At 56.8% G+C, this 23,716-nt stretch overlaps 4 protein-coding genes across 8 annotated transcripts; all 4 read right to left on the bottom strand.

The window, feature by feature from the left end:
• Nucleotides 1-218: 218 nt before the first annotated feature.
• TBX6 (T-box transcription factor 6) lies at nt 219-4,937 on the bottom strand. 2 transcript variants are annotated; one of them, XM_061154000.1, is made up of 9 exons: nt 4,657-4,937; nt 4,110-4,276; nt 3,788-4,025; nt 2,626-2,893; nt 2,399-2,545; nt 2,234-2,304; nt 1,140-1,213; nt 877-1,060; nt 219-780 (listed from the first exon to the last, which is right to left on the bottom strand). In XM_061154000.1, exons 2-9 carry the CDS (start codon nt 4,225-4,227, stop codon nt 567-569), a joined length of 1,314 nt encoding a protein of 437 aa, XP_061009983.1. In that variant the 5' UTR covers nt 4,228-4,276; nt 4,657-4,937; the 3' UTR covers nt 219-566. The 2 variants fall into 2 exon arrangements, with proteins under 2 accessions (XP_061009983.1, XP_061009984.1); XM_061154001.1 differs by lacking the exon at nt 4,110-4,276.
• Nucleotides 4,938-5,372: 435 nt separating this feature from the next.
• YPEL3 (yippee like 3) lies at nt 5,373-8,829 on the bottom strand. Of its 2 annotated transcripts, none has more exons than XM_061153152.1 (5): nt 8,605-8,829; nt 7,756-7,938; nt 7,607-7,650; nt 7,284-7,392; nt 5,373-5,872 (listed from the first exon to the last, which is right to left on the bottom strand). In XM_061153152.1, the coding sequence occupies exons 1-5, from the start codon at nt 8,812-8,814 to the stop codon at nt 5,783-5,785; spliced, it is 636 nt and encodes a 211-aa protein (XP_061009135.1). In that variant the 5' UTR covers nt 8,815-8,829; the 3' UTR covers nt 5,373-5,782. The 2 variants fall into 2 exon arrangements, with proteins under 2 accessions (XP_061009135.1, XP_061009136.1); XM_061153153.1 differs by having other exon boundaries at nt 7,756-7,839.
• Nucleotides 8,830-10,013: 1,184 nt separating this feature from the next.
• Nucleotides 10,014-15,922, bottom strand: GDPD3 (glycerophosphodiester phosphodiesterase domain containing 3). Of its 3 annotated transcripts, none has more exons than XM_061153149.1 (10): nt 15,151-15,922; nt 14,865-14,907; nt 14,496-14,631; nt 14,363-14,408; nt 14,085-14,203; nt 13,914-14,003; nt 13,484-13,617; nt 12,079-12,138; nt 11,921-11,972; nt 10,014-10,202 (listed from the first exon to the last, which is right to left on the bottom strand). In XM_061153149.1, exons 1-10 carry the CDS (start codon nt 15,287-15,289, stop codon nt 10,065-10,067), a joined length of 957 nt encoding a protein of 318 aa, XP_061009132.1. In that variant the 5' UTR covers nt 15,290-15,922; the 3' UTR covers nt 10,014-10,064. The 3 variants fall into 3 exon arrangements, 2 of the variants coding, with proteins under 2 accessions (XP_061009132.1, XP_061009134.1); XR_009694448.1 differs by having other exon boundaries at nt 10,188-10,202; nt 12,074-12,138; XM_061153151.1 differs by having other exon boundaries at nt 14,836-15,293.
• Nucleotides 15,923-16,066: 144 nt separating this feature from the next.
• Nucleotides 16,067-22,850, bottom strand: MAPK3 (mitogen-activated protein kinase 3). Its single transcript, XM_061153148.1, has 9 exons — nt 22,663-22,850; nt 21,451-21,633; nt 19,430-19,619; nt 19,152-19,268; nt 18,776-18,890; nt 18,027-18,158; nt 17,736-17,845; nt 17,491-17,644; nt 16,067-16,689 (listed from the first exon to the last, which is right to left on the bottom strand). The coding sequence occupies exons 1-8, from the start codon at nt 22,833-22,835 to the stop codon at nt 17,522-17,524; spliced, it is 1,143 nt and encodes a 380-aa protein (XP_061009131.1). The 5' UTR covers nt 22,836-22,850; the 3' UTR covers nt 16,067-16,689; nt 17,491-17,521.
• Nucleotides 22,851-23,716: the final 866 nt, after the last annotated feature.

The raw sequence follows: 23,716 nt of genomic DNA, 5'->3' as shown, positions 1-23,716 counted from the left end.
AGATTTCTCCATCTTCCTGAAGAGGAAGCAGACCCTGAGCATTGACTTAGATGCACAAGGTCAAGCAGCTGGAAATGACAAGTCTCAATTGGGGCCTGCGTCTCCTCACAAAACCTCTGCTCACCCAGCCCCACTCAGGGCCAAAGACCATTAGCCCAGTGTTCCCAGAGCACTGATGTCTTTTGAGTTTTATTAACAAAAATACTCTGGACCTGAGAACAGACCCGTGTGGCTCGCCCTGGGGAGGGGGTAGGACTTGCAGAGCCCAAGGGTGAGGCTGAGGGTGGGAGTGCTGGTCCCAGGCCCCATTTGGCCGGCAGAGCCCCCTCCATTCACACCGAGGTGAGAGCCTGGAAGGGGAAGCTGGCCCCAGCTGGACTCCCAGCAGCTTAGCCAGAGCTTTGAAGCCAGAGGGGGGTGGGAGCGAAATCAAAGTGTGAAGTGGGGTGGGGGAGGCCCAAGGCAGCCATTTGGTGTGGGGGAGGGGGTAGTGGAAGTGAGGGGGCAACAGACCTGGGGGAAGGGAACTGGAAGATGGGGAGGGAGGCAGGGGGCTTAGCAAAGGCTCAGTACATTGGTTTGGAGCCCACATCCAGGTAAGCCCCAGGCCCAGGGTAGGGCAGGGGGAAGGGGCCCCCTTGGAGGAAGTGCGAGGCAAAGGATGCTGGGGGTGCTGCTGCTGGATATCCTGAGCCTGCTGGTCCGGGCTGCAGCTCCAGGAAGGCGGCTGAATAGGGGGCTGGGCGCCCAGAGTCTGGAGCCTCCGGGAAGCTGGGATTCCTTAAGAGCGGAGAGGTATCAGAACAGGGGAGAGGGGACTCCCCACCCCCCGGCCCAGCCCGGAATAGCCCAGCCCTGTGCCCTTGACCCACTCACCTGGTTGGAAGGTGACTGGGGGCCCCGTGGAAAGCGGCAGGGTGCAACAGGTAGGCCTCAGCACTGGGGCCACTGCAGGGAGGAGCTGGGGCACGGACAGCTTCCTCAGGCACTGGGGCCTGCTCGGGATCTGACTCCCGAACATCCCCACCCAGTGTGGAATCACAGGGACCACCTGGAGCATCTGGGGAGACAGAAGGGCCAGAGCGGGTTGAGGATCGGCATCTCAGGCCTGGTCCCATCACCTCTGGAACGACACTCACCTCCACTCCCATAGGCCGCTATGGCTGCTGGCTCTGGGCCCCGCAGTTTCCTCTTCACACGGGCGTCTCGCTCCCTGGGGGACAGTGATGATGATGGCGATGATGATAATGGTGATGATGATGGTAATAATGGCACTTACCAGGTGCCAGGCACTTCACCCAGGGACCCTATCAGGTAGGTGCCATTGTTATACCCATTTTACAGAAGAAGGAATGGAAGGCCAGAGAATTAAATGACTAGAAAACAGCAGCTGTTTAGTTACTAAGTCGTGTCGGACTCTTGCGACCCCATGGACTGTAGCCTGCCAGGCTCCTCTGTCCATGGGATTGCCCAGGCAAGAATACTGAAGTGTGTTGCCATGTCCTTCTCCAGGTGAATCTTCCCGATCCAGGGATCAAATTCACGTTTCCTGCATTAGCAGGCAGGTTCTTTCCACTGGGCTACCCTGATAACTTGTCAAGAGTGATACTGTTATGTTCATCAGGGTGATCCTTGAGTTAATATCTATCTCTTCTGGCTGATTTTAAGTGTCGAGGCCAAGGGCCAGCTCTGAGGGGGTAGGGTTAGTTAGAAGAAGCTAATGTCCTAACCAAACCTTTACTGCCCACCATAATCTGGTTCCCTATTGCCCCTCTCATTCCACACCAGCCATACTGTAGTATGCTCCTACCTCAGGCCCCTGGCATGTTCCCAGATATTCACATGGTTCCCTTTCATGCTTCCTCCAAGTCTTCTCAAATGTCCTCTTAGTGAGGCCTTTCCAGGATTCATCTCTCCAGTCCTGATCTTCCTTGCTTTCTTTTCTCTATAGAACTTATCCCTAACATATTTATTTCTCTTGTTTACTTGTCTGCTCTGCCCACTAGAGTATCAGTTGCACGAGGGCAGGGGCTTTGGTTTGTTCTGTTCACTGCTGCATCTTCACTCCCTAGAACTGTGCCTGGCACATAAACAGGTGCTAAATAAGTATTTGTCAGATCAGTGAGTGACAACACGTGTTTACTTACATTGGGTTCCAGGAGTCCAGTACAGTGCCCGGCACACAATCAGTAAACGTTTGATGACAATGACTGAATGAGTGAATTATGCCCACCTCTTACAGTTTCGGCCGTTCTCCCGGAAGCCCTTGGCAAAGGGGTTGGCTGCAATCTTCAGTTGCGTGATCTGGGTGGGCAGGGGAGGGGATGCCGCACACCCAGAGTCAAGACTCCTGCAGCCAGAGCAGGGTGGTGCCACCCGCTCCATCAGGATCACTCACCCGTGGGTTCTGGTAGGCTGTCACGGAGATGAACGTGGTCTCCGGGAAGCGGAAGGAGGCAACGCCCCCCCAGTGTTGGCTGCAGAGCTGGGCGGCCCGCACCAAGTGTATGCGGGGCTGATACTTATGCATGGAGTGCAAGATCAGCTGGGAGGGAAGAAAGAGGAGTGACTCCCTACCCTGGTCCCAGCCCAACCCTCATCGGGGGGTCCCAGTCTGGGCCTCACGTGGCCATGGGGGTCCAGCGTGCTGTTGGTGAGCTTGACTCGGTGGAAAGACACAGGCTGCCGCATCCAGTGGGCTCCAGTGGCAGGGGAGTCCGGGTGAATGTAAACACGGTCAGGCAGGCGGGGCTCTGCCTTGCCGCTGGGCTCCCAGCGCCGGCCCTGCCAGCGGTAGCGAGCCCCATCCACCGGAACCACGTCCAGAAGAAACAGGTAGCGGGCCTCGGGGTCCAGGCCAGTTACTGATACTCGGCAAGCAGGGAACATGCGCCTGGATGGGGGAAGGGACCAGAGCGTCCTGGAGCTACCCACTAGTCGGGGGTGAGCACAGCAGCAGCAAGGCAGCATAGCCACTGGCTCATCCAGTCACAGAGACTCGAGGAACGTGGAATCAGAACTCAGAAGGCAGGATCTTAGCTGTAAACCTGTCTCATCCCATTTTACAGATGAGAAACAGGACAGACAGGTCAGGTGATGTGACCAAAGTCACACAGCAGGGTTGGAGCAGAGTCTGGACCCCTAACCCCTCAAACTCCACTTGCAGAAGCAGGAGTGACACACCTTTCCCCCAGAATTCTTGCCAGGAGCCTTCTGTTCCCTACCCTGCTCTTGCTTCATCTTCAGCACCAGAATCTACAGCTGCTGGACAAACTTGCTTCAAAGAAAACAAAAAGAGGACTCACGTGCTAGTGCCTGAGCCCCTAGGCTAGAGAAAGACCCACTGACCATACTGACCATATCCCTGCCTCCAAGGTGACCCCAGAACTAGTCACACACTGACCCCTGATCCTGGCCAGACTTCCCTGGTGCTGGTCAGTGGCTGACCCTTGATCCCCATTATAGTCTGAATCCTGAATCTAGGTGCAGACTGACCCCTCATCTAGGCCACATACTAACTTATAGCCCAGTCAGACTTTCTGGGCTTCCTAGCCCAGAAAGATCTAGGACCCTTGCCATAGGTTAGTCCCTAAACCAGCCAGACTCCACAGACTGACCCTTGACCCTTGCCACAGCATGACCCCTGACCCAGGCCACAGTCACACTCTGAACTCAGGCAGAGCTCTAGCCCCCTTGGAAATCCTCACACCAGCCCCATCACCAGGAACTCTGCCCTTCCCGCACCAGGAACACACTGGGTTCTCTGACCCTGGCCCAGCCCCCTCACCTCCCAGCTTTGGTGATGATCATCTCTGTTCCCACGGAGTTGAACTCTTTCCACAGCTCCCGGTTCTCCAGGCTCAGGCTGACTCCAGGGAGTGAATGAAGGCCCTCTGGGGCTGAAGGGGGTGGCGGCTCAGTGCCCAGGGCTGGGGGCAGTGGGGGTAGAGGTGGGGGAGCAGCCAGAGTTCGGGGAGCAGCCTCAATCCCAGAGAGGAAGCAATCCAGTTTGGGAGTGTCCAGATCTGGAGATGGGAGGAGAATGAGGGGCCAGCTGAGGGCCACAGCCCACCCCAATTCCTACACCGAGCTCAGTTCTCTCTGCTCACCAGGGTAGCGGTAGCCCTCTGCCAGGGCAGGCGGGAAGCTGGAATCTGCCCCAGGCTGGGGGGGTCCAAGGCGGTAGCCAGTCCCCAGGGAGGGGTACAACTCTCGTGGGTGGTACATGGAGTAGTCCTGTCTGGCCTCGGGACACGCTGCCTACAGTGCCCCAGTGCTGAGAGATGCCCCCTTTATAGCTCACAGCTCAGCCCCTTCCAGACCCAGGATCACAGCCCCTCCCCTCTTTGGGGCCCTGGAGTTAGGCTGGGGTGGAGACCCCTGGGGCCTGGAAGGGGTCCAAGAGGGGGCCGGATATCTGGGTACCCTCCCCTCCTCCCCTCCCCCCCCCCCCCAGGCTTCATTAGCCCCGACCCCCTGCCCCCTCATTACATAATTAACTCCTCGGCCTGATTGATCCCCGGGGCTCGACAGGGACGCAGTTTGGCGCTTCCGGCCAGCTGGTCCCCGTTCCCACGGGGGGAGCCCCAGCTAGGGATAAGCTACTGAGGGGCGGGGCCTGGACCCTGGGATGGTGCCTGGAGTCCTGGGGCAGACCTTGGCGCTCCAGACTTCTCTGGCAGGTGACACCCGCCCCTTCACTTGGAGGACGAGACTTGGAGGGAGAAAGCATGACTGGAGGGAAGGAGCAGGGCTGGAGGCACGCGGCCTGAGCTTATTGTTACGCGGGGCACTGGAGACCCCGAGGAGTCCGCAGCCGAGGCCTGAAGGCTGGAGTCCTTCCTGGCTCCCATTCTGTAAAACCTCCAGCCTCGGCCAAGTCTCAAAAGTTTAGAGACGCTCACAGCTCGACGGTCTCTGACCCCGGACTCCCGAGTTTCCCAGAAGGTCCCGCGTTGGGGAACCCTCGGAACTACACTTCCCAGCAGGCCGAGCGCCGACGTACGGCGCGAAGGGGACAGGCGGATGCCGCTGGGGCCGCTGGAAGCTGTAGTTGAGACGAGGTGGGCTGTCTCAACCGCGGCGCGGTTGCCTCCCAGGAGAGCTGCCCCTAGGCGGCGTCAAAACGCTTAGGCTGAGGAGATGCCGATCGGCTGAGGTCAAGGCCTAACGAGCTAGAAAGGGCTCTGGAATCTGCCGGCAGTGAGATCCGCCGCGGGTGCTAAAGAAGACAGCTGAGTCCCAGGAGCGAAGGCTCCCAGCTTTGACCGCAGTGCCCACCCCATGCCTCCGGGACTCAAAGGGGAACAGGTCTATAGAGGCAGGAATCCGCATCTGAGTACCCCCTTCCCGGATTCCACATGAGCCTGGGGCTGTCTCCACTCCATTGTTTTATTATGTACAAACGCTACAGAACAAGGGGAGCAGACACGCGTGGGGTAAGAGGGGCCCGGTGGAAGGAGAACGTCACAGGGCAGATGGTGCACTGGGGCCAAGAGAGCAGCACACAGGCCATATCTAGAGGGCAGGCGGGGTAGGAAGGGGTTTAAAAACGAGATCCAAGCCAGCCAGATCGCAGGGAGGTGCGGGGGTGTCGTCCATTTTGTCCACCTTCCGATCTCCCCCCAAAGTCACAGTGCATGCAATAAAATATATGTACAGGAGCTGGATCCTTCCTCTGTAAGGGGGCCTGAGGGTCCAGAGCTCCGTTCGGCTGAAGGGAAGCCAGTGGCGCCCCCTGGCGGCCAGGCCGGGCTGGCGCCACATGCGTCAGGAGCAGGGGTCAGTCCCAGCCGTTGTCTTTGATCATGTGGTTGAGTTCAATGATGTACTTCCCCTCTTTGTACTTCTGGCTGCTCTCGAAGGCCTGTTCCTGAAAGGAGGGAAGAGGCTGTTATGCTTGGAGGTAGGGCAGGGCCTAACCAAAAGGGTAGGGGTTGGGGAGTGGATATGATGGGCCCCATTTTACATATGAGGAAACTATCACCCAAGAAACCAAGCCACCTGCCCACAGACACAGAGCTGGTAAATGGCAGGGCCAGGAATCTAATAGGGGATAGACAGAACTCTCTGAGTGACAGCTACTTTTCAAGTATTAATGCTAATGTTGGCTCCAATAGAGAGGATATGGAAGCTTCTCCAAAGTTCCAGGGAATACAAACTGGTAGCCTCAGGACCAATTTTGGCCTATGCATGTTTTGTTCAACCAACAGAGAGTTTAATAAAAATAACTTTCAAATACTAAAACACGGGGAAGGCCGTGCTCATTCTGTTTGGCCAGAATGTCCCCCTCTGGAGATCTACGTTACCCCTTTTGCAGATCCACAGAATCTGCTTGGCCCTGCAAGCACTTGAATTTTTGACCTCTGGATTAGGCCACTTCTTTATTTTATAGAGGTCCAGAGAGGGCAAACCACCTGTCCAGGAACACAGAGCAAATCCGTGGCAGGGCCAGGGACTAACTCAGGGCAAGGTTCTGTCTCTACCTGGGGCATTCACCTCCCAGAGGCACTACAGCTCCAAGAGATGCCCGAGGATTCCTGTCTCTTGCAATTTCCCAAGAGCATCTCCTTTTGCTGCATCTAATCTGATCCCCGTAACAACCTTGGGTGCCAGGGGGTCCCTTTATCCTCTACTACCAATAAGGAAATGAGAGGATAGTGAAATCAGACCCCGAACAATAGCAGTGGCAATGAGGGCAGTGAAAAAGGAGGCTCATGGACCCAAACTCTATGTTGTTGTAGGGTCTTGGGCAACTTCCCTGATCCTCTGAATGGCAATAGGAAGCTGGGGGTCAAGGGTTTGGAGTTAAAAAAAAGAGAGAGAGAGAAAATGAGGATTCTGGTCCCTGTTCTGTTACTTACCAGCTGTGTGACCTTGGGGAAGTTACCTAACATCTCTGGGCCTTCCTTTCTTCTTCTGTAAAGTGAAGATAATAACAGACTACCTACAGGATTGCTGTAATGAGTGAATGAGATAAAATATGCCAAGCACATAACAGTGTCTGGCACATAAGTATTCAATAAACAGTCATTCTGATTATATCCTCATCTCAAAAATGGGAATGCTCGTGCCTGGGAGGAGAAGGATGAGTTAAGAGAAAAACCTTAAAAGCCCTTGTAGGATATGAGAGAAGAGACCATGGTCAAGGGATGAAAAGATAAATTTGACTTGGATGACTTGGGCCTGTACACCCTGAAAGATTACCAGATGACTGCTTGTGAGGAGGAGGTGATGTGAGGTCAGGTCAAAGACTAGCCTGAGGTCAGAGGTCACTGACTCACATATTTCCAGCCCAAAGTGGTCTTGCAGTTTTCGCAATGGATGTCAGCGACAGCATGGAGGCCTGTCAGCAGCACCCGCTCCTCGGCTGGCCCGCAGCCCACGTTCACCCTGTGGGGACATGGGAGCAGTCCCAGGGAGGGTCCCTCCATCACAAAGTCTCCCTCTAGCTTGGATCCAACTGTATCTGTCCTTAGCATTCAAGAGAAGGGGGAGCACAGCTTCCTACCCAAACCAGGAGACTCTTGAGAGTCTCAGTATGATGGCAGGGGTCACAAGTCACAACAGAGGTCAGACAAAGGGAGATGGGAGAGTGGATACTCACACAGAGTTGAAGAGGTAGGCGCGCCCCTGACTGCCCTGGAAGGACTAAAGGGTGGGAGGGAGAGAGGAAGGGGTGTCAGGGCTACTGGTGGGGAGCTGCCAGGCAGTCCCTCTAGTCTCCCATTCCAGCCCCAGCTGTGACCTGGTTACCTTGGAGATGAGGTCGTCGTGGTTGGCCAGGTGAGCGCGGCAGTGGGCACAGCTATACCTCCGGTGACAATCATCCAGGTAGGCCTGAAACGTCTTGGGCTTTGAAATCCGCACCATGGCGGGGGCCGGGGGCAGTGGCCCCACGCGGGGAGCGGCCCACGGGGAGCAGAGGGAGCCCAGTGCCTGCAGGGGACGGAGTGGGCTGTCAGGACCCCGGCTACACACACGCAGGCATGCCCTGGGCCACGGGGACTCTCTCTGTCACACTTGGCTGCTGTCTCTCTCCCCAGAGCCAGCAGCCTCTCCAGGGGCCAGAGCTCTCAGTTTTGACTCACGGAGGAGGCCTCAAGTTGCATCAACGGGGAAACTGAGGCTAGGAGGAGTCCCAAATGAGTCACCCACCTGCTTTCGGCCTCACCCCTGCTGACCTGGCAATTGAAACTGGAGGAAGGGGCTCCAGAATAGATGACTGTCAGTTCTCTGTTTAGGGGGAGCTTGCAAGGGGTTGGGGATTGTATGGTCCTTACGACCTCATCTGAACTGCAGGGGTTGGGGGCGACTTCCCTTGAGGTCCAGAGAGTTCACCTGGGGAGAGGATCCCTCACCTGGAGAAAGCAGGAGGCCTCACTGAGGGTGGAGGGTCATCTAGGAGGGGAGGGGCTCTTACCCGGGGGCGCTGAGGCCTTGCCTATGCCGAGGGGATCTTACCTGCATCGCGGAGCCTTACCTGAGACCCCGGGGCTCACCTGGGGAGCGGGGGGTGGGGGGCGGGCGCCGAGGGAAGGGGCAGTCCTCGCCGCCGGGGCGGGGGCGCGGGGCGACGCGCAGCCCTGACGATGCGGTCCTCACCTCGCCTGGGCGCGCGGGGGTCCGGTCCGCCGGGGTGGCCTGGCCTGGGAGAGGGGGGCGCTCCTGGTGGGCGCCGTCCCCCCCGGCCCGGGTTCGCAGCCGCCGCGACTTGTTTACACCGAGACCAGCTGCTGCCGCCGCTGCGGCGGGAGGGGGAGGGGGCCGGCCTCTGGTCCCCGGCGGCCGCCGTGACCAATCGGCGTGCAGCATGCAAATGAGGGGGCGCGTCACACAGCGGCCAGCGCAGGCCTGGGCTGCCCTTCCCCCTGCTCCCGGCCCAAGCCGGCCCGGAAATGCGGCTGCGGCCCGAAACCCAGCCGGCCTGCCCCACGACCCGGGCCTGGTCGCCCACCTGGCCCCCCGCGGTCCTCGAAGGGGCGAGGATCTGAGATACCTGACCTGACCTAGGATTAGGAGGAAGATGGTGTCTGGACTGGACGCACGGCCCCGGGAAACAATAGTCAAAATATCTTTGTTTACCCACCGATCATGCCCTCTCCCTTAAACCCCGCAGCAATCGGAGGAGGTAGCTTCTGCTATTGTTCCCATTTTCCAGGGGAGCTGAGATCCACAGAGGTCCAGCAGCTCCCCAAAGCTTATCCGGTTGATAAAGAGGTTAAGTTGAGATTCTCCATGGTTCTTGTGATAGCACTAGGGACAGACTCTCGGATGGGAAAAGCTAAAGGTATCCATCCGTGTTAGAACCCTGGGAGCCAGAGCCTCAGAACAAGCCCATTCCTACTGTTGTGCGTCCCCTGTTCCAGACAGCCTCCTCCGATGCCCTGCAGAGTTATCAGGCTGGGTTAACTGTCTTCCCCTTTTTCACCTCTGAACTGGGTTTAAAATGAAAATATTTAAACATGTGTCTGCCATATTAGACTTGTCTTGTTCCTTGCATTGGTCCCAGTACCCTGCCTAGCCTACTTGATAATTTTTGTGAAATATGTGATTCATTAAATGAATAGGGTAGTAGGGCTCCAGGGGGTGCAGGAATTGAAGCTTCTGGAGTGGGAGACCTGGGAATGGAACACTGGAATGGCTAAGGTAGCAGATGGGCAGCCATGCCCATCCTCTGAAACCAGGTGAGGTGGCTCGCTGGGGCAAGTCACATCCTTTGCTGTGTGCTTGGGGCTCTTAATGTCCTCAGGAGAACAGACCCATTGTCTGTGGCTCTGAAGGTGCAGGGGGCCTTGCAAGAGACATTCCTGAGTACAGTGGAGGCCAGGTTGGCACAGGGCGTGGCATTACTCGCAAACTGGAATGTAGTGGAACCAGTGGCTCAGGGTGGTTGAGGGCCTCAGATTGTGGCCCTCAGCTGGCCTCTTCCGTCACAAGCTGCCATCTTTGTAGTCTTCTAGAATCTACTCCCCCACCCCCATCCCCCCAAGCACAGAGACGTGACTGAGAAGAATATATTTATTGGGGAAGAGAAACAGAGGAGAGGGTGAGGAACCTCTAGGTTAGGAAGCCAGGGCAGGTGGTCCACGGCTGTCCAAGTAGCACCTCAGGAGTGTTGGGTAATCAGTTATGACGCCAGTGGCCCCCAGGTTGAAGGCTACTTCGAAGTCTGACTCTTCATTAAGGCACCAAAATACCACCTGGGGGGAGGGAGGAGCTTGAAGTTTCCCAAAACTTTACCGGGCACTCCCCCTTGTATCCGGATGCTGGAGCTGATCTTTACATTTTCAGGAATTTTGTAAACTGATTATTAAACACAGCCTTTTTTTTTTTTTTTTTTTGCAGGGAGTGCGGGCATCTCCAGTTCCTCAACCAGGAATTGAACCCACACCCCCTGCAGTGGAAGTACTGAGTCTTAACCACTGGACCACCAGGGAAGTCCAAACACAGTCATTATTAAGTATTATATAAACTTACAAGTCAATAAATTATATTCAAAACAAAGATAATAAACACTCAAAACTCATCGCTTCCTGATTACTACATTTGATTCTATGTTCTGGAAGTCATCTACCTCTATCGAATGTGTAAGATGGAAATGCTATATAATGTATCATGCTACCACATGATATATCTCTTTCCAACTCCATTCAGTGAATTCATGTTGGTAGCCTGAAATCCACCAAGGTGGGAGTGTATACAGCAAGGAAATTACCTAATGTTCAAATAAAGGCTTCCCTCCTCCCATCCCCCCAAGTTGGTAGTGGAACATTTACCAGCCTGCCCATATCTCCCAACCTGCCCCTATCTGCTGCTGCTCAGATTGCATCTTCCCTGCCTCCTGAGTCCTCTCCTGTGGGCACTGAAGCACATGGAGATGGTATTTGTAGCCTGGGCTAAGTCACTGGCTGAACCTCTCAGTTTCTTATTTTGACAAATCAGAGTGACAGTCCAACCGTCCGGAGTTACAGTGAAGATGGCAGAGCAGGCAGCCTAATCTGAAAGAGCTATGTCATCCCCAGGCCTAACTCACCCCCACATCCAATCAGTGGCCGAGTCTGGGCCTGTCTGTGACTTAACCCTTCCATCCATCCTCGCTGCTGCCACCTAAGCCCCAGTCCCATCAGCTACCCAGTGACTGCCTCCACGCTGGCCCTCACAATCCCTCCTCCACATGGTGGCCGGAGTGACCCTCACTCAACAAGGCTCCATTGAATCAGGTCTCTCCCCTGCTTAAGGCCCTCAAAAACGTCCCTTCCCTTTGGGTTGAAGTCTGAGTTCCTCACTGAGGTTCCCGGGTCCCTGGTGCCACTTTCTCCAGACTGCAGGCTGGTGGGGCCCCTCAGTTCCTCTGCTGGCCTCTTGCTTCTCCTGACCTTCCCACACACTGAGCCTCCTGCCAAGACACTCTCCCTTTCCCCTCCCTGTGAGCTGGCTCCTCACTTCTTCCAGAAGGCCTTCTCTGGCCCCACAGACGACAGCACTCTGTTCCCTTTCTGTCCATGGGCTGCCCCTGTAAATGCCTGCTTTTCCTCCCCTGCCCCTGATGGTACACTCTCTGCTCCTTCCCCGGGACCACAGTACCTGTGGTCTCAACACAGTCAGTTCTCAACCAAGGTTTGTTAATTAAATGACCTGGTCAGAGCTGATGCTCGGGGACAGGAGGGGGTGGGCTGATCAGATCTTTCCCAGACCCCCTCATCAGGGATCGGGACAGTTCCATACACCATCATCATCACAATGACTATCCTTTATCAGGCACTTACTAAGTATCACCTACATATCCACAGGAGTTTAAAACATCATTATCCCCATTTTACAGATGAAGAAACTGAGACTCAGACAGTGACCTGCCAAGTGACCCAGCCAGTCAGAAGCAGAGCCAGCAGGCCCACGCTGTGAACAACCACTTGCTCACCTGCACCCCTCGCTGCTGCAGATGTTGGATCAGACTCTTCCTCATGATGAGCCTGGAGGGGAGCAGGGTCACAGAGGTCATGATGACAGGGGACTAAGGGGAAGGGCGGTGACGGGTCTCTGTGGGGCCACCCAACCCAGCCTTCTTGCCCACCTCACCATTTGGCAACCACAGCCGCCAGCTGATTCAGCCTTGAGCGGGAAAACGGGAAGTAGGTCCTGTGGAGAGGTGGTGGTGTGGTCAGCCCCTGGGGTCTCTCTCTGTCACAGGGGTGGGGTGGGGTGGGGTGGTAGTGACCCTTCGAGCAGTCTCACCCCACTCCTTCTGAAAGAACCTCTGTGGTTGCGCAGAGGAATAAGTCACCCACTGCTCAGTGATCCTGACTCCATGCTTTGAGGGTATGCCTCCGCCCTCACTGTTTTACAGAACAGAGACTTAAAAGAACGAAAGTGACTTGCCTGACGTCACACAGCCCATCCATGGTGGGGCTGGGGCCATGACCCAGCAAGATTCCCAAACTGGATAGGCAGTCTGAAGTTCCTCATGGTTAGACCTGACCAATTTCAAGGCCAGACAGCACTTCACAGGTCAGCTGTTGGTCCCTAACTGCCCCACTCTAGGGGTGACTTTAGAGGCTGTTACAGTGCTCTGGAGCAGGGTCTGTGTGCTGTGTGACCTTGGGCAAATTACAGAACCTCTCTGAGCCTCAGATTCTCCACGGTTCCTGTGGGGGTCATGATTCCTGTATCTCCTGGGGGTGGTACGAGGTAAGGCTCAAATAAACTAAAGGATGTGAAAACACCTTACAAACCCTGGATAAAACGTGATATACACCCAAGTTCTGCAGTAAAATGATCTCTTTGTGGGATGAGGCGGGGGGGGGGGGGGGGGGGGGTGTGCGTTGGCTGGGAGCTTCCCTCAAGACAACAGAGGGGAGTAGAAAGCACTGGGACAGCTACAGAGAAGGCAAAGGAAGGGTCCCAGAGGGAGAGCTGGCAAAGTATCCAAATTCCTGCTACTCTGCTCAGCTGTTACTTTGTTAATCGTTGTCTCCAGGCAGGAACATGCCTTTCTGTTTGAGAATCAGAGAGTGATGCTATAATTAATAACTGTCTCCCCAAGCAGACTGTAAGCTCGTGGAGGGCCCTACCCCACTCACATTGGTCTTATTTACTAGTGCAAGTACATGTGAAACAGAGGAGGCATTCAAGATATATTTGTTGGATGACTGGATGAATAAATGCACCCTTGTCCTAAAACTCCATCCACATTATCACACATTTACATAGAAGTTTTTTTGGGGGGTTGGTATTCATGAATGCTTGGTGAGAACCATTATCTTCAAAATGGGTGATCTTTGAGGGTAGTCAGGGAGCTGGGGACATTGGGATCTCCTGCTCTACATGGGATCCTGCACAATCGGGTTTGAGGTGGGGGGTATTTCTCTTTTTTTGAAACTTTTTTATATTGCAGTAGAGTTGATTAGCAATGTGTTAATTTCAGGTTTCTGGGGCCAGAAGCCTGGGGGAGGATTTGGAAGATAGATGGAGACCTAGTAGGTACCTGTTGATGATGGTCGGCAGGAAGCAGATGAGGAACTTCTCGGGGATGGAGATGAAGGGCAGCAGCCCCAGGTAATAGAACAGGAGCACCCAGAACCCTCGGCTCAGTGTGAAGGAGGTGGGCATCTCAGGGTTCTAGGAGGCAAGGGGGAGTAAGAAGGGGGATCAATCTGCTCCGGGGGGGAGCGGAGAGGAGGTCTGGGCTGCAGGGGAACAATTTTTGACATTCAGGAAACCCCACCACCTACAGGAGCAAAGCCACATCTGGGCCCAGCGTTCTAAGCCCTGTCCCTCTGGCACACCTCTGCTCACACGCTTCCCCTGCCTCCCCCAGCCCTACTCCTGGAGACCCTGCTCAGGGCTCCTTCAGCAACCCCAGACCCCCTTGGCCTAGGCTGCCTGGGGAGGCGCAGAGAGGGATGGGGACTCACAGCAGCCTTGCATTTCTTCATGATGGAGCTCTTCTCTGAGGCCCAGACGGTGATTTCGTTGCGGTCGTAGTGCCTCACCAGGCCTGCTATCTGAGGGGAGGGAGCAGGGGAGGGGGAGTCAGGCCTCCGTCCAGCCCTGGACCCTCGCCCACCCCTGCCCGCGGCACCCACCTTGTGAATGAGCTCTTCATTTCGCTCTTTGACTTCCACGCTCATGGGCGTCCGCGGGAACCTCCGGAACAAGTCCTCTAGACGTACCATGTGCCGGTCGGCCCCGCGCGCAAAGCGGCCTGGGGGTGGTGGGGAGAAGGATGGGAGGAGGATTGCTGGGGTGGGGGTGAGAGCCCAGGGGGAGGGGATGGGTCCCAGAGGAGAAGAGGGGGCAGGAGGTTGAGGGCCTGACCCCACTCCAGTAGGCTCAGCCCAGCGCTCGAAGCCCATGCTCTTACCCGGTGAGAAGTAGACCTCTAGCTCTTCCTTTAAGAGGGGCAGGTCCTAGGGAGAGCAGGGAGCATGTCACCAGGAGGGGCATGGAGGGGGGTTGGTTCTCTGGGCGCAGTGGGGGGCTGAGGCAAGGCCCACCTCGAAGTTCAGGCTGTCCACATCCCTGTTCACACCTGTCTGGCGGGACAGGTTTTTGTCGTGTGACACCACCACCACGCCGTCCCGAGTCAGCTGGCAGTCAAGCTCCAGGAGGTCTGCTCGCTGGGCCATGGCACTGTGAGAACGAATGTCAGTAAGTGGCTGGGGGACGGGGATGAGCCAGATGGCAGGGTGGTGGGGAGGCTGAGGGGAATGTCAGGTAGTTCTGGCCGGATGTGCAGGCGGTGCACTGCACAACTCCCGGGGGCTCCAGTCACCCAGATCAGGAAGTGGATGGCACCCCTTAGCATCATGCCTCACACAGCTGGCATAACCTTACCCGGGGCATGGCCGGGCAGGTGGACTCACTTCTCCATGGCCTCCATGGTGTTCTCTAGGCGTTCTCCAGCTCCTGTGTGGGGCAGCTAGAGTGGGTTCCTGGGGCCAGGCCTCCCTCCCCCCACAACCCCTGCCCCCTGCCTCATCACTTCCAGTCAGGACAGGTTGAACGGCGTCTTTTTCCCTATTCCATCTCTTGCCCTGCCATTGTTATCTCCGCCTACCTTGAGCTCTGCCCTCCCTTAAACATCCTGCCGTTGGGACCTACCCCTCTCTGCTGTCCACCTGCCTTGCAGTCCTCACCAGCCCAGCTCACCTCCACGGTGGGCCCCCAGGCGGGGACGGAAGGCTGGAACCCACGGTGTGTGTAGCAGGCGAGGTCGGCGCAGGAAGAAGAAGGACAGCATGACATAGCTGCCCAGGGCGGGCAGGGCGTAGTAGAGCAGAGGGCTCATGGCCACGCCGCCTCTCCAGGCTCCGGCAGCCGCGGAGCTCAGCTTTTCCCAGTGGACTGTGCTGCTTCACTGACTGCCTGGCTGATGTAGGCTGGCTCCACCACCAGCCGCCACCACACCCCTGGGGACCTGCTGAGCCTGCTGCTGGCCAGAGGCCAGGCTGCAGGGCTGAGCTGGGGATGGGGTAGAGGTAGGAGAAGAGACCAGGCAGCTCTGGGCCTCGTACCCCAGGCCCTTCGCACAGCCCAGCCTCCCTGTCTCCGTGGCCACACCGGGGAAATGAAGTCCACCCTCCCCCTAGCAGGTCCACTACTACACTCCTCCTTCCCACTGGTGCCTGTTGCCAGAGTATATATACACCCCCTGCCGTTTCCAGAGAATCTGGGGGTGTGCAGGGTGTCCCTGAGTCACTCTAGAATCACCTCCAGCCAGTTAGACAGGAAGCCATTAGAGAAGGGACAAGATAATGACTAAGGGGGAAACTGACCCCGACTCAACAGACGTGAATTGGAGCAAACTCCGCGAGAGAGTGGAAGACAGAGGAGCCTGGCAGGCTGCATTCCATGAGGTCGCAAGGAGCTGGACACGAATTAGTGACCGAACAAGAAGACCCCACTCTGTCCAGGAGTCTAGGTCCCACTCCCACCCTCAACCCTGGCTGGCCAGAGGGGGAGCCGAAGGCCACCATGCCAGGTAAAGCATCGGGCTGGAGAGTCAGCGCTCAGGGCAGCAAGGGTGAGGGTCAGGGCGTCGGTGAACACAGACAGAGCCAGGCCATCCATAGACACATCTCTATATTTATATATTAGACACAGGCACAGGGGTGGGCGGGGGCCCTGGGCATGCCACATGCCCCCAACTCCACCTCTGCTCACCCGCACACGGAAGCAGCAGGGACGTTAGATGTGGCAGCTTTGTAGGGGAGGGGTTGAGACCTGGGCCCCCGCTTCTCAGGGGTACTAGCCCTTGAGCCTTAGGAATGTTCCTTCAGGGAAAACAGGGTGGGGTTTTAACGAGGCGAGAGGGGCAGGGCTGACCCTGAGTCCCAACTCATGTCCTCCTCGCCCCTCCCCCACCGCCCCTCAGCCCGTCCGGGGCAACCAGAGCCCTTGGATTCCAGAACTACCAGACACTGGGAGAGCCGGGCAGACAGAGGCCGAGCAGCAGAGGGGAATTTGCTTTGGGGCCACCTGAGCCCCTCAGGTCCTGGGTGGGGGGTGTGGTGGGAGGAGGAAAGGAAGGGCGCGTTGGCCTGCCTGAGGCAGGATGCCTGAGCGAAGCGAAGGGAGGTGGCCAGGCCCGCCCTCCACCCCCGACCTGGGCTGTCGGAGGGGTCTGGGCTAGGCACACGGTCCATTTTCTAACAGTCCAGCAGGGGAGGGGCAGGCAGGAGGCAGGGCCTAGACAAAAAGGCAGGCAGGAAAGGAACCATTAGCACCCGTGGCTGACCTGCCAGAGTCCTGACCCTCACTTCCCTTCTATCACCTTGCGGCTGAGTGGCATGCAGCTGGCTTTCCTTATCTGTCAGTGCGAGTGATATTAATACCCATTTCAAGGTACTGCTATCAGGACTAAGTGAATTGATACAGGCAAATGTCTTGCAGGAGTTTGCTCTCATTATCAGGCTGTCTCCAGGAGACTGAGGTGCAGCAAGGTGAGATGTCTTGCACAATATCCCACAGCCCTTATTAAGTAGCAGAGCTGGGCTTTGAACCCGGGTGTGTCTGCCTTGCTGTTATCAGGTTACAGCTGGCCAAAGACAGACAGGAAACGAAAGGAGGGCCGGACAGCAGTGTGGGTGTAGCCCCAGCCAGGTTCCTGCAGGTATGTGAACTGCTGACCTGGACACCAGGTGCAAAAAAGCCTGGCATGTGGGTCAGGCTGGGTGCTGCTGGCTCCTCCCAAAGCAATCACTGCTCCCCCTGCCTCTCTGCCTGCCCTGGGGGAGCCAAATCCTGGCTCCGTTTCCTCAGGTGGGTGAGGGGGGCCCTTCGTGACCTTGGGCTGGAGTCTGCAAGGTGTTGACATGGGGGAGACATGTGAGGCTGGGGACCGCAGGTCTGTGGCCGAGGCAGGCTCTAGCCCTTCTGTTGCCACCAAACACGTGGCTCGTGGATGTGAGCAGGCTTGTGACAGCATGGAGGCGTGTTGGGCACTCTGGTCTCAGGGTGCATCTGTGCAGGGGTGGGGGAGGCACTCACCAGGCCCCAGGAGCAGAGGCAGCCAGCCAGGTTAGGAGGCCTCCAGCACCCCAGGCTGGAAGCGGGCTGTCTCCTGGAAGATGAGCTCCTTCAGTCGTTCCTTGGGTAGATCATCCAGCTCCATGTCGAAGGTGAAAGGTTCCTCGGCCACTGGCTGAGGTGGCAAAGAAGTGGGGTGGCTCAGGGCAGGGACTGAGGGAAGACCCCCATCCACCTGTCAGCTCTGCCACTAGTAGCTGGCCCACCTCATCCGTTGGGTCATAGTACTGCTCCAGGTAGGGGTGAGCCAGTGCTTCTTCCACTGTGATCCGTTTGTTGGGGTTAAAGGTCAACATCCGGTCCAGCAGGTCAAGAGCTAGGAAGTGCAGGGGTCAGAGGCCAAAGGGAAGGTCAGAGAAGCTCTCAGAAGCACTGCTTGGCTTCTCTGTGTTCAGAGGCCTGTTGGTCCAGAAGCCTCTGTGTCCCAGACAGCCGCTGAGCTCTTGTACCTTCCTCTACACCCAGTTTTTATTCACAAGTCCCCAAGTCTCTCTCACCTTTGGGGTCCGACTTAGGAAAAAGCTTGGCCCAGGCCACCTTGGTCTTGGAGGGCAGAGACTGTAGGTAGTTTCGGGCCTTCATGTTGATGATACAATTCAGGTCCTCCTGGGATGGGGAGCCCAGAATACCTGTGGGTAAGGCAGGTGACTTGGTGAGCAATCTCTCCCTTCTGAGAACAGAAGGAGCCAAGAATAAGAGCCCTCCACCAACCTGCTCCATGCCAACCATTATCTCCCAGCCAATACCATGGGGGTGAAGAGCAGGGGGTCTGGATCGGGCAGCCCCAGGTTCAAATCCTAGCCCGAGCACTTCCTAAGTGTGGGGTGTATGGAGCCTTGCATTTCCTGTCTATCAAATGGGGACAGTATCTGTAACTCAGTGAAAACACTGTGAATGCTGTAGGGGCTCCTGGACCACACATGGTGGTCCCCCTGACCTGACTCCCGCAGACTCACTGACCCGGAAATGAAGTGAAGTCGCTCAGTTGTGTCCAACTCTTTGCGATCCCATGGACTATATATAGCCTGCCAGGCTCCTCCATCCATGGGATTTTCCAGGCAAGAACACTGGAGTGGGCTGTCATTTCCTTCTCCAGAGAATCTTCCTGGCCCAGGGATGAATCCCTGGTCTCCTGCACTGCAGGCAGACTCTTTACCTTCTGAGCCACCTGGGAACTCTGACCCTAAAGAAATCTCACCTCTAGTAAGCGAGTTTCCCTCCCACTTAGCTGGCCAATCCCCCCTACCCAGAATGTGGTTGAGCTGGTCCAGGTAGTGCTTGCCAGGGAAGATGGGCCGGTTGGAGAGCATCTCAGCCAGAATGCAGCCCACAGACCAGATGTCGATGGACTTGGTGTAGCCCTGGGGAGGAGGAGAAAGTGGTGGGTTCCTGGGCCAAGCCAGCACCCCTGACCCTAGGGTCAACACCAGCCAGGGAGGCAGAGGGCAGAGACCTGGGGAGTGAATCCTCAGTTTCTTTCCATAGCCCAAGGACCAGAATAATGTGACAAGGCCCAGCGGGGAGACTTCCTGCATCATGAGGGTCAGTGCTGGACTCAGAGGTGGCTCCAGGGCTTTCTGGGATCCGGTCTCTTCCCCTTCAGGAGTGGGTAGGCCCCCTACCTTGGAGTTAAGCATGATCTCTGGGGCCCGGTACCAGCGTGTCGCCACGTATTCCGTCAGGAAGCCAGTGTGGTCGTGCTCGGGATCAGCAATCCGGGCAAGACCAAAATCACAGATCTAGAATGCAAACCAGGCTGCTGAACTCAGTGCTCAAGGCCTCCTGGGCCCAACTAATCATATCGCCATGTCTCTCCTACCCATGGCGGGAAGGGGACCACTGGTCACCCTGAAGCCTGAGACCCCAGGGGCAGAAGGAGACAGGCACGCAACCCTCAGACCTTAAGGTCGCAGGTGGTGTTGATGAGCAGGTTGGAGGGCTTTAAATCCCGGTGGAGCACGTTGGCGGAGTGGATATACTTCAGGCCCCTCAGGATCTGGTACAGGAAGTAGCAGACATGGTCGTTGCTCAGCTGCTGGCTCTTGAGCAATTTGTACAGGTCTGTCTCCATCAGGTCCTGCACGATGTAGCTGAGGTGGGTGCCAAAGGCCCCCCCAGGTGGGGGCAGTGGGAGGCAACTGGTTAAGAAGAACAGACTCTGCTGACCAGGTTTCACATCCCTCCAGCTGATGCCCCTGGGACTCAACAGATCTGCCAGCTCATATCATGAACTGGGCAAGGCCCACACTTAGCAGGGGAGCTCAAGGCCTCTACTGAATCTCAGCTGGTGACCCTGAGCAAAGAATCTCAGTTCTGTGGCCTCCGTCTCCCTATTGAGAAAATGGGGATAGTAAACTATGGGAAGCAGGAGACCATCCCAGCTAAGAGCAGTAACTCTAGAGTTCACCTGCCAGTGTCAATCACCCCTGCACTGCTCATTCATTCGCTTTAGGAACTCAAGCCCCGTCTGCACCTCTCTTCCTCATCTGTAAAGTAAGGGGAAAAAAAACCTGTTCTTTAGAGAGTGGTGGTAAAGATTAGTTGAGAGATGACCCAGGCAGTGCAGCCAGCTTGGTGCCTGGCACGTTGTAAATGCTCGGCAAACGTGAACTAGTATTGCTGTTATAAAAGCCTGAACCACATGGCTGTTGAGAAGGTTAAATGAGATTATGTATGAACACCATCTGGCAGGCAATAAATGTTTGCTTAAAAATAAATGCCTGCCTTATGGGGATGGTTTGTGCAAGACGAATGAGGAGAAACTTCCCAGCAGCACGCTCCTACTCTGGGGGCTTGGCCCTACACCCGAAGACAGAGGAGTAAATGTCCTTTTATACTCTAAGATAAAAAAAGAATTAAACATAAATAAATAAACGTCATGTGGCTTGTTTCTGGAAGACTCAGTTATGGCTGACTTTCAGAGTCAGCCTCAAAAGGGCCTTCTGAGAACACCTGGACCAACCCTGCTATTTTAAAGATGAAGAGGCCCGGCATGCTGCAGTGACTTGGTTAAGGTCACACGACAAGCTGGGGGTGAGTGTGGAAGTTTCCTGCCCACAGTTTGTGGTGGGGGCTGCAGATAGTGCAATACAGATCACCACTCTTGGGTGGAGGACTGGGACTGGCGGGGGTGGGTGGGGCAGAGGTGATGGGTGTTATAAGCTCCTAACAGAGCCAGGCAGGAAGTGGACCACAAACTAGGAAAGCCATGGGGGTTGGGGGAGGGCCACAAAGGCAGGTCTGTTCCTCCCTGGGCAAGGTACAAGTCCACAGGTGACTGGGGTGGGACTCTGAGCAGGAAGTCCCAGAGAGGTGACAGGTTCTCGTCTGGGGGAGGGGAGGAGGCAGCCACAGAAGCACTTGATTTTATTTCAGCTTTCTGGGTCTCAGTTTCCTCATCTTTGAAATGGAGCTGCTGAGACCCATCTCCTAGAGCAGTTGGGAGTTAGGATAAAAAACGTCAAAGCACTCGGCTTGAGCTGCACCAGACTCACAGTAGGCCCTCAAAACAGGGCAGTGTTCTTCCCGCCTGCCTTCCTGCCAGTCTGAGGACCCAGAGAAACAAGAATTGCCATCTGTTAAACAAAAGAGCTGACTGTGGGCAGAGGCTGGATCTCCTCACAGAACTGCCGATGTCAGAGGACAAAGCGTCCACAGAGCCCATCTTGCCCAGCCCCCTACGAAGCCAGCATCTAGAGAACAGACTTGCCCAAGGCCACACTGCCTGGCCGCAGCAGGCCAGGATTCATCTGAGGCCTCCCTGCCCTCTTACACTGTGGCCTCTTGACCACTGGAAAGTTTCCTTTACTGGGTTTGTTTTGGAGGGAGGTTGGGAAGAAGGGAAGAAAAAAACAAGCCCCCATTCTCCCAGCCCGGCTCTGAGGCTGGGCTGGCCAGCCATCTGGCCCAGGTGAAGGATACACATCCCTCATCGCTTCCAGGGTGGGTGCCCGCAGAATGTCTCGGATGCCAATGACGTTCTCATGGCGGAAGCGCAGCAGAATCTGAATCTCTCGCAATGTGCGCTGGCAGTAGGTCTGATGCTCAAAGGGGCTGATTTTCTTGATGGCCACTCGAGTCTTGCGCACGTGGTCGTAAGCTGAGCTGAGAGGGCCAGAGAGAGATGTTGGTGTCCAGGCCTGGTGGCCCCACCCAGGCTTTGGCAGGGCGGGGAGGGAGCAGGAGAGGGCTCTGGCCAGTCATAAACAATGCTGGTTCCTTCCTGCTGTGAAGGCCTGGGATCTCCAGGGAGAAAGCTGGGGACCAGCCAGGCAGCCTTTCGGTGACTTCACAAACAGAGGAAGAGACTGACCGCTCACTGACTTCCCCTCTCCTCAACCCTTTCCAGTCGAGCTGCCCTGACCCCTCATCCTCCCCTTCCCACGATGGGCTCCCTCAAGCCAAGACAGGTCCAGGGGGTGGGAGATGTGGAGGACTGGACAATGAGGCAAATACAGTGAGAAGGAGGGAGTCGGAGGAGGGACCGGAGAGAAGGGAGAGGCATGGCCGGGGCGGGTGTCAGGGGGAGGTTCCTGGGCAGCAGAGCTATGTCCAGATGAACAAAGGCCCAGAGCACCCAGTGCGGATAGGAGAACTCGCAGACCCCTCCTAAAAGTTGCAGGAAGGTGTTCCTGGACTCCTCATGGCTCACTGGGTCCCTGGCCCCAGGCCCAAAGCCCCACCCCACCCCGCCCGGCCCCGAGCTTTGCTCTTTTTTCCCAAACTCCTTGGCAAGCTTCACTGGGGGGTGATCCACGGCATCCTCTCCCCAGTGAGGGGACCCTCTCTCCTTCTTCACTAAGGATATCACCTCCCCAAGAAGACTGATTCTCTTCTCCTCACCCCGTGTCTATGGTGTCCCCAAGGTCCCCAGAGGTCCCCCACATACACTCAGATACCCTACCCTTCATTACTGAATAGTCGGTTCAAAGCTCCCACACCTCCTTTCCTGAGACCTTACGCAGTGACCCCCTCCCCCAGAAAGCACTCAAAGGCCCTCTGCCCGGGACGCTCCACAGCCTCCTGAAGCCCCAGCTTCTTCAGGAAGCTCAGAGTCCGCAAGGCCCAGAGAGCTCTCAGCACCCCTCCCCACCCCCTCCCCAGAGACGCCCCCTCCCCCAGAACGCCCCTCACCTGACCATGCCGTACGCGCCCTCGCCGATGTACTGCAGCTGCGTGTAGCGCGGGCCCACGTCGAACGGCTGCCCCTTTACTATCTCCACTTCCCCCGGGACCCCCGGGCCGACCCCATCAGTTCCCCGGGGCTCCCCGCCCCCGCCCCCCTGAGCCGCCGCCGCCGCCGCCATCTCCACTCCTCCCCTCCCGCCCGCCCGCCTCCCCCCTGGCGGCCCCGCCCGAGGCCCCGCCCCTTCCCGCCCGCCCTCTCACCCGCGGAGCCGCGCGCGCCAGGCCCCGCCCCCCCGCCCCCGCGGCGTCACGTGACCCCCCGCCGTGCGCGCGCGCCGGTTTCGCGCCGCTAGGGCTGTGGTCCCTGGCACCTGTCGGCCTCGTCTGCTCCAGTCAACGTAGAAGCTCCGCAGAGCTGTCTCGAGACTGTCCAGACCCTCCCACCCTCCCCCCACCGAATGCTGACCGGTAGGGCGACCCGATGACCTCACCCAGAGCCACCTAGCAAATGAGTGTTGGAGCCGGGACCCAGACCGGGCCGCGTGGCCCCGCTGCCCCAACTCAGCCCGAGGAGTGGCCCAGGGCTCGAGGTGGAACCTCCTGGAGCCAGGCCCGATGCTGAGTGATACGATGCTTATTTCATAGTAGCTGTGGGAGGTGGCTTCCTCACACGTGTGGCCTCTTTCACAGATGTGGAAACTGAAGATGACTAGGCAAGGTGACTTGATTGCTGGAAAGCCCAGGCGTCTTGAGTCCCTGCCTGATGGTTTTCGGATGGAGACCTGTCAAAGTGGGCTAGGGACCGGACTTCAGCAAGCTGGCAGTGCCTGTGTCTGAGGACAGATAGTCCCAGCCTACCTTTACGTGGAGGCATAGGGAAGAGGTGAGAGCTGCGTGGACTGGGTTTAGTGAAAATACACTCTCAGGCTTTACTCAGAAACAGCAGGATAGCTAACATTTTTGTTGTCCTTGGGTTTGACAAAAATTGGAACCCTGTCGAGATCATCATCTTTTGCTTCTGCGCTAGACTTTATACACCATTTGGTCCACTTCAGTTTCT

Source organism: Dama dama, chromosome 10 (genome assembly GCF_033118175.1).
Source record: "Dama dama isolate Ldn47 chromosome 10, ASM3311817v1, whole genome shotgun sequence".
Taxonomy (NCBI): domain Eukaryota; kingdom Metazoa; phylum Chordata; class Mammalia; order Artiodactyla; family Cervidae; genus Dama; species Dama dama.
This window is presented reverse-complemented; position numbering and strand designations above follow the sequence as displayed.

What these genes read in the sequence shown, in the direction of transcription:
- YPEL3 (XM_061153152.1), bottom strand. Translation starts at nt 8,814, where the DNA reads ATGCTGCACGCCGATTGGTCACGGCGGCCGCCGGGGACCAGAGGCCGG. An exon ending in CCCCCGCGCGCCCAGGCGAG is followed by an intron (nt 7,939 to 8,604) that starts GTGAGGACCGCA and finishes CGTCCCCTGCAG; the next exon opens with GCACTGGGCTCCCTCTGCTC. An exon ending in CCACTTTGGGCTGGAAATAT is followed by an intron (nt 5,873 to 7,283) that starts GTGAGTCAGTGA and finishes CCCTCCTTTCAG; the next exon opens with GAACAGGCCTTCGAGAGCAG.
- MAPK3 (XM_061153148.1), bottom strand. Translation starts at nt 22,835, where the DNA reads ATGGCGGCGGCGGCGGCGGCTCAGGGGGGCGGGGGCGGGGAGCCCCGG. An exon ending in AGATCATGCTTAACTCCAAG is followed by an intron (nt 18,891 to 19,151) that starts GTAGGGGGCCTA and finishes CCTCCTCCCCAG; the next exon opens with GGCTACACCAAGTCCATCGA. An exon ending in TCCTAAGTCGGACCCCAAAG is followed by an intron (nt 17,846 to 18,026) that starts GTGAGAGAGACT and finishes TGCACTTCCTAG; the next exon opens with CTCTTGACCTGCTGGACCGG.
- TBX6 (XM_061154000.1), bottom strand. Translation starts at nt 4,227, where the DNA reads ATGTACCACCCACGAGAGTTGTACCCCTCCCTGGGGACTGGCTACCGC. An exon ending in AACGGCCGAAACTGTAAGAG is followed by an intron (nt 1,214 to 2,233) that starts GTGGGCATAATT and finishes ACTGTCCCCCAG; the next exon opens with GGAGCGAGACGCCCGTGTGA. An exon ending in AGCGGCCTATGGGAGTGGAG is followed by an intron (nt 1,061 to 1,139) that starts GTGAGTGTCGTT and finishes CTGTCTCCCCAG; the next exon opens with ATGCTCCAGGTGGTCCCTGT.
- GDPD3 (XM_061153149.1), bottom strand. Translation starts at nt 15,289, where the DNA reads ATGAGCCCTCTGCTCTACTACGCCCTGCCCGCCCTGGGCAGCTATGTC. An exon ending in ACCATGGAGGCCATGGAGAA is followed by an intron (nt 14,632 to 14,864) that starts GTGAGTCCACCT and finishes TCGTTCTCACAG; the next exon opens with TGCCATGGCCCAGCGAGCAG. An exon ending in GCGGCTGTGGTTGCCAAATG is followed by an intron (nt 11,973 to 12,078) that starts GTGAGGTGGGCA and finishes GCTCCCCTCCAG; the next exon opens with GCTCATCATGAGGAAGAGTC.